Raw genomic sequence first — 13424 nt, forward strand, 5'->3', positions numbered from 1 at the left:
TTTTGACCAGTTTAAAAGTGCAGTTGCCAGATCTGCTGATTTATGGTTATAGGTGTCTTTCCAGTCAATTCTGTGACCTCACTGAGCGTTAGTCAAGATCAACTGGAATGACCTCAATATGGACTCTTTTGTCAGACCTTGCTGTGAAGGTTTGACAGATGTTTTTCTGTGAAGACATTTCTTTTGAAGGACTTTTCTGTTGGGGTTAACAACTGTGAACATTACAGCTTTATCTGTGCAGTAAGAAATGCAGCTTGGTTAATTTTGTATAATTTTTAATGTGTACACACTGGAACCAATTTCACTTTTTCATTGTATCAGTAATTTCTCAAGTCAGCAAACACTGTAGGACAAGTAGTTAAAGGAGCTAGGGAATGGGATGATCCAGGTAGGCTGTCTTGGCACTCCATCTGTGCATCTGCTCTCCATGGTTAAATCCTTGTCAGCCTCTATCCTCTTCAGGACAGGACTTAAGGATAAGAGGATTTTATGGCTTGTCTTCTTAGCTGGGCTGTAGGTTCTCCTACATGGTGGTGTGAGTGCCACTGGCCTGTTTCCTGTTGAATTTAGTGAAGTTTAGCCTTTCAGCAGTCATCCCTTCCACCAGTTTCCAGTGTCTGACATTTAAAGTTACATCATGCTGCCCCTGACAGCTCCTGTTAACCTGAGCCTTTGAGGGAAATTCAGTTCTTTGGGACATCCTGTTCCTCCACCTTCCATGTTGCCATTTAAATTCTTTCTCAAAGGTTTCCCTGCCCACATAGACAACCAGTGGCTGCTCCTGCAGGAGTGTAAAGATTGCTGTGCTGAAATATCTATACCCGAGCTATTGGCCTCAGCTGAATCTGATGATCATGAAAAGAAATAGGTCCTTTAGGGCCTGATTTGTCTGATCTGTCCCAGCCTGCTGTGTTGGGATAAGTTCAGCCCTTCCCAGACCCCACAGGCTGTGGTGACCATGAGAAGGGTCAGCACAATTTGCTGACATGTAAGGATTCTGTGGAGTGACTCCACTCCTGCCCAGAGTGCTCCACTGACAGGACAGGAGTGGGATTTGCCCTTTTTTGTAGCTCCTCCAGCCCACAGGGACCTCTCCCCCACCACAGGGGCTGCCTGTGTGCAGGAAGGTCCATGACCACCATCTGCTGGAGAAGTCCCATGTTCAGGATCCCTTCCGTGCCTCCCTGCCCAGAGGCCCTCCCCAGCTCAGCAATGGACTCCTGTCTGCAGCCAGCAGTGCTCTGGAGCCCTCACACATGGCTGCCTGGCTGCCCAGGTTCTCCAGCTTGGCTTCCCTGCCTCAACCCCCAGATCATCCCCCCAGGGCCTGCAGGTGCCAGGGCACTGCTGCACAACACCTTCCTGGCAGGGTCCAGCACACTGCTGCTCCCCAGGGCTTCTGCTTCCTTCTGCTGGGCTGCTGGCTTTTTCCCCTGGGGCTAGAAAAGGGAGAAGCTTCCAGTTTGGGAGTGAAGCAGCCACACTGATTTAATTTAGTTTTCCTAGCCTGTTAATCTGGCTGCTCGTTTTATGAGTAACCTTCAGAATGGTGATAGCCATTTTTGGATTTATTCAAATCTATGGATTTCACATAAAACTGTTCATGTAAGGTGCCAGACTCACACACTCATACAGCTGGAGAAAAAGAATTTGTACTAACACTCTGTTACAAACCCATTAAGGCAGATACAGGCAGGGAAATCCTGAGGAACTAATGTAGGACAGAATAGAGGAGATTGTCCTTGGAGGCACTTATTTCCATTTATTTCTCTCAAAGACACAGTTGGCTTAGACTGGACATTGACCAGTGGGTGTCATGGTGTTCTCACGTCTGGAAATTCAGAGTTGATAAGAACTGCCAGTGTGAAGCTCCTCCAAAATGCTGAGCAGAAGATGTCTCAAGTTTGGCATCCAGGCAGTAAAGAGCTCCCAAGTGGTGTTATTTTCCTCCTCCACTCTTTGGCCATAAATATGCAATTCTCTAAATACAAACTGGAGGCAGAAAACTTCTTACTTTCCAAGACTTTTTTGCAGGTAGATTCTCTAAAGCCATGAAGCACTCGAGTGGCACAGTTGGGTACCATAAAATAGAGAATACACAAAGAATTTCCCATTACTGCCAGGTTTGGGAGTTAATATACACATGAAAAAGGGAAGGAGGAAGCACTGACAATATTCAATAAAAAAGTAGACAGGAACCTGCTGTTTCTTGAACAAAGTTACACCGTTCATGGAATCAAAAAACTGATGTGATTGTCACCCTTGCGTGAGCAGTGTGGCTCCTGGGCCTGTTCTGGAGTTGGGCTGTAACAGCTCTGAGCTGCCATGAGCTAACAGAGGAAACCCCTGCCTTTCCACGTGGAATGTGTGGAGTTGACTCCCACTGCTGGCAACCTGGCAAGGTGGTATTAAAGGAAATTGTGACTGAGGGATGCAGGAAGTGATGCTGAAGTACCTGAGTTCTCTTACCAAAGTTCTGAATGTTTGGCACTGCAGCCAGACTCATTACAATCACATTTATTTAGATTTGCATGTTAATTTTAGAGATTACTTCTGATTCCATAATTAAATAATCAGTGGAAAAAGAAAACAGTTCCTGTGCCCTCCAGACCAGGAGGGAGTTGTTGATTCCTCCTTTCAGTTAATACAGGTGCACTGAACTTTTCATGGCAGTGGACCAGGTGTTCAAATTTTTTATGGAAAAATAAATGCCTGCATTTGACCAACCCATTTCTCCTGTTGCAGGATGCCAAAGGACATCCTGCATCCACTGCCCGTTGCAGCAGTGGCTCTCATGCAGCCTGGCTGCTGACACAGTGGCCGTACCCAGGTGTCTGTGGGGAGATTGCTGCACCTCTGTACCCCTGTGTTTCCTTTCCAGGCACACGTACTTGGAGAAGTTCCTGACAGAGCAGATGATGGAGAGGAGAGAGGACGTGTGGCTGCCGCTGATCTCGTACCGGAACTCGCTGGTGACGGGCGGCGAGGACGACAGGATGTCGGTGAACAGCGGCAGCAGCAGCAGCAAGGCCTCCTCCGTCAGGAACAAGAAGGGCCGGCCCCCCCTCCACAAAAAGAGAGTGGAAGGTTAGTGAGGCACAGGCCTTGGGCATTCTGGGCACTCAGGAGAGGGGGCTCTACCAGCTCATCCAGAAATACGTGATGCGTTCTGGATGTGGCAGAACCATGGCATCTGTGCTGGTTCTGTCAGGCCTGGATGTGTCTTTAGGGGAAATACCACCACAACCCCCTGGTCTTGTTTGTCTTGACCAAAATTGGCAGTCAGAACTGTTAAAAGCTGTTACTGCTGCTGGAAGAGGTGTTTGTGAAGTTGCCTGCTCTTTCTCACTCCCGGAATGCTGGATTTCTGCCTGTGGTTCCCTCTGGGGAGTTGTTAATTCTCAGGGATTTGGAGCAGAAATTCTGATAACAGATCTCTGTTGTTACAGGGCCATTGGGAACACTAAAAAGACACCATTTTTGTTTAAAATAGCACTGATATCTAGTGTTGTCTGCATTTACTCTTTCTGGGACCTCAGATGTGTTCATCAGGAATCTGGCTGTGATGGCAAATTTCTTACAAGGCTGCATCTGTTCCTGGTCAAACTGTGTGCTGTACTGTGGACTTTTGTGAATACTAATTTGCTGTTCCACTATACAGTAGATGTGAGTGGGATCTTAAACTTCAGGGGCTTTTCTAAGTTCAGTATCTATGGCAGTAATCCCTCAGTAAGGAATCTAGTTGCCATTTGCCTGAATATACAGCAATTTCCCAAAATACTCCTCAAAAGTTTGCCCATACAGCCAGCTCCATTCTCCACTGCAGCTCATGGTGAGCAGTCCCTGCACCAAGTCCTTCTCAGAGCCAGCCCAAAGTGTAGGTACATAAAATACTGGCTCCTTTCATCAGGCACTCTTTTTCTTCTTTCAGGATACCAATATTTTCAGAGTTCAACTACTTCTTTCCTCTTGTTGCCATTTTCATTCTATTCTGCCGTATTTTACCAATATCTTTTTTTTTTTTTTACCCTGGGAGGTGTAGTAGTATCTTTGCCTCCCAGTAAGGCAAATCTCAGGCTTAAAATGTAGTTTTTAGGTTTTGCTTATCTCATACTCTTTTGTGTCACCCTCTTTCAGTGATCAGTAGAAGGGAGAATTGACTTCCAACACTTTGTATTTGAGAATCTCTTTTTTTGTTTGTTGGTTTCTTTAATTTCCACTCTGAAGGATCTAATAGGAGAAAGATTACTGCAGAAATTACTGTGGCATCAAAGAACCATACCTAGTCCCCTCTAGTTCCTTTCTCACCTAAATCCAGCATGGACTGGCTTGGAGAACATTCCCTGTTTCCTCTGAGAGGAAATGTGCTCTGTGACATTCCTTCACAATGCCTTAAGGAAATCAATAGGTTAAAAAAATTCCTAACAGAAAAATGATTGAAAAGTAAAATTGAGAATAAATAGGCAGCTTTTTAGACATCATTTATGCCTAAAGGGTAGTAAAAGGCAATGGAAGAGTGAAGAGATCTATGGAGATCCCCATCTACTTTTCTCACCACACATTTCCTGTTGGTAAATCTGTGATCTTGTCATCTCTGTTGTCATCTCCTGTCTTTCACTCCAGCAACTGAATTTTTTCCTACGTGTCTCTGGCTGCACCCTTCCTGCTCTAACCCATTCTCAAGTCCTCCCTCTTCCCTCCTCTCTGCTTTGCTACCTTCCCAACATAAGCACAGGATCCCACCTAGACCTTCAGTCATATTCAGCTCATTTTTATTGCTGAGTGTCCCCTCCCTGCTCCAGTCCAGTGGTTCTGACAGTTCTAAAGATCTGGAGTGACCAGATTTTGGGGTTTGTGCTCCACCTTGTCTTAGTGTTTAACTGTATCCAGGTTGCTGTAGGTGCATGAGTCTCCAATTGTAAACTCAGGAATTGGGAATTGCCCTGCTTGTTTATGTTCAAGAAACTCAGCAGCTGAGGCCATGCTGCAGTATGACTTTGTTTGCAATGGGGTTTGTGTTTGTTCCCTTTAAATTGTTGTTATTGCTGAGAATAGAGGGTAGTAATACTTAGAAGAACAGAAGCTAAAGTTAGAACTGAAAATCTTACCATTCCAAGCGTTTATCCAGGTGATCCCTTCGTGCCTACTTGTTTGAATGCTGCCCTGCATGTGGTCAGAAATTAGCAGTGATTTCAGTGTTCTCTCTCTAGATGAGAGCCTGGAAGGCTCCTGGCTGAACAGGAATGAGAACATCCATACTCCAGGGACACTGCAGACACCTCAGCTCACCTCCACTGTCCTGAGAGAGAACACCAGACAAATGGGAGAGCAGATCCAGGAGCACGAGTCGGAGCAGGGATCTGAACAGGATTTTTTACACAAGTAAGTCTTGGGATTTCAGCATCAAGTACAGTCAGCCAGGCAAAGGAATTGCTTCTGGTTTATGGTGACATTGTTAGCCTGTGGCTCCAGAGATGCAGCGTTGATTTGCAAAGCCACCTGGAAATGCCTTGACTACAGCTCAGCAATACTTGGATTGTCTTCAGGTCCCAGAAGAATATGTTGTAATTGAATAATAGTAGAAATTCCTTATGTTAGAACTGTCTCATAGCATAGCCATGCAGTTCTGGTCAAATCATCCTAGTGCTTGTGTCCCAGGCTGGGTGGAACTGTTTCTTTGGAAGACCTGTAGATACTCTCTTTTCTTTCCCCCTGCCTGATATCAGAGTTAAGGTTTTCCAGACACCCTGACTGATATTTTCTAAATTCCCAGCTGCTGAGCTAGTAATTCCTGATTTGAGGTAATTGCCCTAAATTATATATTCTTTTTGTCCCTTTGCTCCCATTTTATCACCTCCATTTGGAGGGAAAACTTTGGTTATTTTCTGTCAGTGGGTGTTGCCAGCAGGTGAGCACAGGCTGGCTGTGGCTCAGGGGCTGGGTGGTGGCATCAGCAGTGCAGCCTGGAAGGTATTTACACATGGGTGAGGTACTGGCCCTTAAGTTGATCAGGGTATTTGTGTAAAAATAATTTGTTTTTCACATTGTTGTGCGACATTTTTGTCAGTTACTGATTTGGATCCATTCTTGCTCATATTTTGCCTCATCTGACACAGTGAAGTATTATTTAATAATAACAAACTTTAGAGGTGCTCCCGCTCCAGGTGCCCACTCCTAATGAAGGAGCAATGTCAGTGTTTCCATACCTGCTTTTATTGCAACAGTTAATTGATTTTTTTGTGCACATATAGTGGGAGGAGACAGACTGTGGAAGGGAATCCAGCAGATTTGTACAGTGATGGATGGGAGTTAATTATCCTAATCTGAAGCATGGCCAGGCACAGAACTTGGAGATAGAAACTGCCCCAGAAGAGGCAGCTCAGAACTGTTCCTGCTGTTGATCCTAACTCGCTCCCTGTGTCAGTCCCCAGATGCAGATCTCGTGGCTGGGCCAGCAGAAGCTGGAGGATCTCAATCGGAAGGACAGGACAGGAATGAACTACATGAAAGGCAGAAGTGGCGTAAGGCACGCAGTGTAAGTGCTCCCAGGCTGCTGCCCTCAGCACAGCCATGTGCAGGACACCACAGGGAAATGCCACCTTTCCTGCTGCTTGCCAGGGGTTTCTGTGCCATTTCACCCTTGTGGTGAAGGCACAGGGACAGTTTGTAGTGCTGGGATGGATCCAGCACTGCCATTCTCAGACAGCAGGCCCAGTGACAGGGTGCAGTTCCCCATTCCTCAGAGGGGTTCCATGGTTTGTGTGCTGTGTAATTCCCTGTGAACTCTGCCCATGAGCCTGTTCCTGTGTCTGTGCTCTCCATCCTTTTTTGCCAAGGTGTCTCCCTGTGCAGTAATGGCGAGAACACACGTGGGTGAACACTGGGGCACCACATGCTCTGTGCTGATCCCACTGAGTCCTTCAGCAGGGGGCTGGAATCCTTACAGCCTTTGGAACTGGGCTTGAAGGCACTGCTGGAGTCACAGGGCTTTACAGTGATCCTGGCAGTGTCACTCCTCCTTGGTGAAAGGGCAGGCAAACACAAGGAGTTACTGCCCTGTTCTTGTGGGACAGCTTCAATTACTGGTCATTGTACTGTCCATTGTGCTGGACTTGCTGCTTCAGCCTGGGCCAGGGTTTGGGGAGGGGGTTTATGTGCCATTTTCCTCTGTTTGCTATTCCAGAGAGCCTGTTGGCTTTACCCTCAGCATCAGGGTTTGAGTGAAGGCATTAAATGATAGGATTTGAGCATTCTTTTTAATTACAAAGATGAGGGCTGGGAAGTTTTTGTGTGGGAAATGACTCTCTCTCTGTTTAATCAGACGAGGTCTAATGGAAGATGACGCTGAGCCCATCTTTGAAGATGTAATGATGTCCTCACGAGGCCAGCTAGAAGACATGAATGAAGAATTTGAGGACACAATGGTCATTGATCTGGTCAGTAAATCTTACCAATGGCAAGTTTAAAACAGCTAAAAGCTAATTTAAAAGGAATTTTAGAAGTGTAAAGAAAAATTTCCAAGATTTTGAGTCTGGCCTCTAGTTGAATGGAAATGATGTGAGCATTTCCCACAGCCTCCAGCTGCAGGCTTGAGCCCAGTGGGTTTGTTCCACAGCCACACAAGGAGCACTGCTTAGTGCTCCTTCTTCCCAAGGTTGTGTTCTTGGGCAGCTTCTGGCAGCAGCACCATCACACACCTCGGACTTGTCAGCCCACGAGGATCAGGTTATGGGTTACAGGCTGTGCTGACCTGGCTCTTCATTGCAGCCACGATGTGTCAGACTGGCACAGCCAAAGGGGTCCCTCTCTTTCCCTTTCCTGGTTAGTTTGATTTTGAGGAGGTGGGCTGGGCAGGGGATCCTCACTCGAGGTCTCAGCAGGTTACAGCCAGAGTCCTGCTGGCACAGCAGGAGGGAGCGCAGGCACTGTTGTGTGGGTGGGAGCTCCTTAAACAGGAATTGCTCCCAAACAGGTCCCATCATCAAGGGCAGCCTCAGTTCTGCACTGACTGGTGGGAGAAGTTCCTTGCAGCACTTGCAGCCTTAACTGGCCTCCCCTCTGGAATGACTCCTCCCTTGTAAAATGGGATAAAGGAGCAGTTAACTTTACACAACTCACCATTTTTATGCCTTTGTTTCTCCCTTCACATCCAAAAGCCCTAGGTTATATTAGGACTGGGCTACAGTGTATTGGGAAAGGTGGCTGCATACTGAGGTTACTGCCAGCACTCATGTAATTACCAAGGAAAGGAAGGAATTGATCAAGCCAGTGAGGCTCACGCCTACTCTTGAGCTTCTGGGGAAGGACACCACCAAGGGTTTAAGCCTCAGAAATATTTCAATATCTTCCATACCCTTTTGTTGGCAAATCCATTTTTGACTATGTCAGAGCTCATTTAACTATGAACTTAAAAGCATAAAGAGCGTTAAGAGGGAGTTTCTGTGCAGTGTGGCCTACAGTCCCAAAACAGAAACATCCTTAAGTCAGCAAGAACCTTGGGCAAGTCCTTAACTACGAGCACAGAGTTAGAATGAGAGTCCATCAGCTTTTACCCATTGTTTCAATAATGAAGAGTGGAGGGAGCGCTGTCCCGTGTGGCACTGGGGGAAGGTGGGGCAGCAGAGGTGGCCTGGGGCAGGCAGAGGTGGCCTGGGGCAGCAGAGGTGGCTCCCTGTGCCCCTGTGTTCCAACTCCCGTGTGTTGCAGCCGCCGTCGCGGAACCGGCGCGAGCGCGCGGAGCTGCGGCCGGACTTCTTCGACTCGGCGGCGATCATCGAGGACGATTCAGTAAGGCCTGGCTCCTTGTGCTTGCTTTGAGTCTGCTCTTGTCACACCCCCCCTAACCGCTGTCTTTTCCCCCCTTCTCCAGGGATTTGGCATGCCCATGTTCTGAAGTCTGGCGAAGACCTTTTACAAACTTGGAACTCTATTGTTTAGAGCTAGAGGCCTATATACTGTGATAGCTTGTATGAAAACCACATTTTTGATGTGATACGGTTTGATTTTTAACCAAATGATTGAGGTCAACCCCTTGGTGTAGTGACGGAGAGAAGAGGAGCTTCTTAATGACACACGGGAATGTTGGCCAATCCAGTCACCTCAGAAGGGCTGACCTAAAAAATCATTTGTATCCCTGTTCTTGACTGTCCTAATACGGATTTTTTTTTTTTCTGGATGAGGAGGAAGTTTTAAATTGTTAAGACAGCTGTCAAAATAAACACTGTTCTACATATGTTTTCTGAAAACAACATTGAGTGAAAACAGAACTTTTTTAACTTTATTTTTCTGCTGTACAATTTAAAACAGTTTTAACATTTGCCTTTTTATGTTTTCAAAGCTAGCCATTTTTATTAAACCTATGCCTATCAGCCACTGACTAGCAAGGCTGCTGTGAGCAGGTCGTTCTGGCTACGGAAAAGTGTTTTGGAACACACTGGATTTGATTAACATTATGGTACGCTTATGTCCTCTCATAGGCATGGAGAAGAACACTCTCAGAGAAGAGGTTAGAATTCTAATGACGTGCATCTCTGCCAAAAAATTTCAGATTCTGATATGATAAACCCAGATTTTATACTCTTGAGAAGATTTATTTTTATTTATAATGGGACATAAAGTAAGAGATGTCCATGAAGCCACTTTTCCAACAGATGCTGTGTAACATTCATTTTATATAGCACATGGGGACACAAAACCAGTAAATTTTCTATTGGTACTTGCTCTGTGCATTTTTAGCAACTTATACCAGCAAATAAAGTATTCTCAGTAAAACACACAAATGGTTCTCAAGTAATCACTTTGCTGTTTTTACTACCTACTTCAAGCCTGCCAACACAAGGTACATAAACAGCAACTTTCCTATTTAAAAAAAAAAAATAGTTCAAGGGTGGGGAAAAGGATCACTTTAGCATACTAAAAGTAATTTTAACTGTACCATAAAACAGAGTCTACTTTCCATGCCGTAAATACCCTTTTCCGCTATTTTTGTAAATTAATTTTGCCAGTTAGAAGTACTGTATGTGCTGCATAGAAATTTGTGCTTAGATGGTGAAGTTCTTAAGCTTACAATGGACTACAGCTACATTTTCAGTGTTAACTGTGCATATTGAGAGTAATTCTTTGGAAAAAAAATATGATTTTTCAAAAAAGCTAAAAACATCAAAAAAAATCCAAAAAACCCCAAAACATTCTCAGCTAATTCATTGTACTAAGATATTTTTCAATGTCTTCAATAATTTGGAATTTCATTATGCTTCAATTTTATGACTCGATGTAGTAGCTGCTCCTTACCCAGCCTGGCCTGGCACCAGCAGTGCTGGCCCTGCACAGCTCCACATCTCCAACAATTGGCCCCAAAACCTTCATCTTTCTGCACTCAGCAGCAGTTGGGATACAAAGCAGACTGACCCACTTGGAGCACAGCAGTTTCAGAGGTGCTTTAGTTTTAGCAACTGCAGAATAATCCCAGAGCTTTTTTCTGTTTCAAGCTTACTGGACACCAGCCCAACCCCTCAGTGCCCAGCACGGGCAGGGAAAGAGCCCAAACTGGCCCAGCCCAGCACCTCACCCAGCTGGGCTTGGCTCTCACAACGTGCAGTTCTCAGACACGGTTGCCAAAAATGTTTGACCAGGTAATTCAGCCATTCCTTACTGTGGGTTGGGGATGTATTGATCCCACGAAGTAGCTGGAACTTTATAAACCCCATTACCTCCCTCTGTGCACCCCCACGGCCTGGGGGCAGGAATGGCTGCAGGACCTGTCCCAGGATCACTCTGTGAGCATGGTGGCACAACAGATGCTGCCCAGTTTGAGTCAGAGTCTCAGACAAACCTTGTGCTTCACAGTCCTCTGTGTGGAAAACTGATTCCTAATTTAACATTGTAGAATACTGTATAACAAACATTTATTATCATGGTACCTGCAATGGGTCTCCAGTTCAGTTTGCAGTCAATAGGTTTTTGTATTATGAGTGTCTCCTTGATTGGTTTTGCTAGTAATTCTGTAAATTGTACATTTACAATATGAGGTTTTTTTTTTCCTTTTGTACAATTTAAAACTGATGCTTCACCTTTCATTTAATAAACTATTCAAAATCATGAGTATGATGAGCACCCTCTTCACTATAGTTTTCTTTTAAGTGCTTGTTTGGACCATCACATTTTGTCATCCCCTTTAGTAGTAGGAATTCAAGGAATTATTAAAGGCAAAACTGACAGGTAGCTTTCATGTAGTCCAGGCTTCACAACCAGACCTGTACCCCCTCCCTTACCCACTCAGCCTCAAGAGTGATGGAAATCCTCTCTGGGCTTCTCTCTCCCCTCCACCATGGTGTGGTTTGGCTGGGGGTGGGTGGGTAGTGGGGTGGGGAATGTGGGATTGCTGTAAATCTGGGAAGGCCCCACACCAGATGCAAGAGCTGCACTGCTAAAACTTACAACTTCTTGAAATGCCACAAGGTTTGAGAAGAATTTCTCTCTTCTGCCCTGTGTCTGAAGTGACCTGGCGTCTGTAGGAAGAAACTGCCATGGGAAAGGCTTCAAAGTTCTAACAACCAGCTGGGCTAAATGAAGTTTCACAGATTCCTGAAACAAAACGTCCATGTTACTCCCATGTCTCAGGGAGCAAGGTGCTATTTTTGTCCAATCCATGAGCTATTTCAGCTCTGTAGTGCTAAGGAAAACTGACTGCTTTATCACCTGGCCCACTTCCTAAGGAAAAATCACTGGAGTCATAAAAAGGAACAAGATGCAGCAGCTGAGGCACAGGGATGATTCAGAGTCTCAACTACTCCCAAGACAGAGCCTGAAAGCTCAGTTTCCAACTGCCTGTAAGTTATGGCAACTCCTGCTGCACTGAGGAACACAGTAAGTAACTTGCCCTGCTGCTAAGTAAGGGCTACACATTATTTAAGAGATTTTATTTTGTACCTCTTATTTTTTTAGGTGACTGGACTTCAAGGAAATTCTCAGAAGCCTGATCAGAGCAGCTTTCGAGCCCGTTTCCAGCTTGTCCTGGTAGAGCAACTGCCTGCTTGGAAATGGAGAGGATCTAAAAGCCCAATTCTTGCGCTGCCAAGGGATGGGAGAGAGGATGGAGTCTGTAGCAATACTGAGGGTAGGAAACAACTAACACAGCTGTACTTTCCTCTTTATCACAAGTGGGTTTTTCATGGATTGTCTCCCTCTGACACTGGGCAAGCTGAAGAAGCTGTGTATGTATTCCTTCACCTATCACAGCTTCTGCCTCTAAACCTGCTTTACCTTTGGAAAATCTTCTTGGGCATTATAAACCCTTACAGTTAACTAGGAACTGCCACCATAGCCATACCACCCACCACAGTAACATTTGAATTTACCTTCCCCTGTTGCTGCAGCCATGTGCAGACATGTGTCACAGTCAGAACAGCCAGTGTGTCTGTAATCTGAAGGTGCTGCCTTCCATGCATCCAAAAACCTGGGGAGCTGGAACTCCTCCTTGAAATGCTCCTTTTATATTGTGCTTTTAGATGATGTTTAGCTGTTGCTTTCCCCCCCCACCAGGTAGAGGCTCCAAGCTCTACAGCTCTACTCACTGCACTTTGCTGGGAAGAGAAGCTGCCTGGGACACAGCCCTCCCACCTCTGCTCCTCAAGCTCGTGCTGGGCAGTGAGCAGCAGCAGCTGCAGTGCAGGTAGGGAGGCTCTGTCACACAACAAATGTCAGTTCCTCACAGCAGCCAGGTGATTACAGCAGCAGCACTGAATGTGACAGAGGCTGTTCCTCACTGCCTTGGGGCTGGAGGGAAGTTGCAGCTTCTACTGGGCAGGTGAGCACAGGCCCAGAGCTGATCAGAGTAACACCCCCTGCAGTGGTTCCTGGTGAGGCTGGCAAATAATATTAGCAAAAGGAGGCTGGAAGGGCCTCCTGGAGGTCTCTGTTCCAGCCTCTGCCGAGGAGAAGGGTTTGCATGTCCCACCAAAACTGCCCTTTTTTGTCTGCTGCTCTTAAGAGTGGACTGGCTGTGCCTCCCCTGTGCCACCCACCTGTCCTGGGGCTCTGAGAGCCAGCTGCTGCAGCCAGCAGGGCACAGCTGCCAGGGGCCAGACTAACAGAGGAACAGAACTGAGTCTGGGATCAGCAGGGCCTGGTCTCCAGGGCACTGAAACCCAAGCTCAGCATTTCCTCTCTGAGTCAGTGGTGGAGTCAGGAAGTGGAGTCAGACTCCAAAGTCTGTGGGCAGTGGAATACCCTTGAACTCCACAGGGGTCCAACTTCCCAGCAGTGGGAGGTGGCTCAGGCAGGACAGAGCCACCTCCAGGGCCTGTGGAATGAGGGAGCCAAGGAATGTTCAACCTTAAGCCATTAGTAACAGCTCACCTGCAGCAGGCAGGGCAGAGTGTGTTAAGTATTAAACACAAAGAAAGGGTTTACAGAGAGTCTGGTCA

General features: G+C 46.2%; 1 protein-coding gene across 4 annotated transcripts in view; it reads left to right on the top strand.

Annotated features, from left to right (window-relative positions):
• Positions 1-13311, top strand: part of STAG1 (stromal antigen 1) — a 149031-nt gene extending 135720 nt beyond the window's left edge. For all 4 annotated transcript variants that reach the window (XM_039696878.1, XM_039696881.1, XM_039696879.1 and 1 more), the window contains exons 29-34: positions 2882-3087; positions 5211-5382; positions 6425-6535; positions 7322-7436; positions 8707-8787; positions 8870-13311. In XM_039696878.1, coding sequence (XP_039552812.1) covers positions 2882-3087; positions 5211-5382; positions 6425-6535; positions 7322-7436; positions 8707-8787; positions 8870-8893 — 709 coding nt within the window. In that variant the 3' untranslated portion in view covers positions 8894-13311. The remainder of the gene's footprint in view (positions 1-2881; positions 3088-5210; positions 5383-6424; positions 6536-7321; positions 7437-8706; positions 8788-8869) is intronic.
• Positions 13312-13424: the final 113 nt, after the last annotated feature.

The sequence above is a fragment of the Passer montanus genome, unplaced genomic scaffold, assembly GCF_014805655.1.
Source record: "Passer montanus isolate IOZ18808 unplaced genomic scaffold, ASM1480565v1 scaffold115, whole genome shotgun sequence".
NCBI classification, from domain to species: Eukaryota; Metazoa; Chordata; class Aves; order Passeriformes; family Passeridae; genus Passer; species Passer montanus.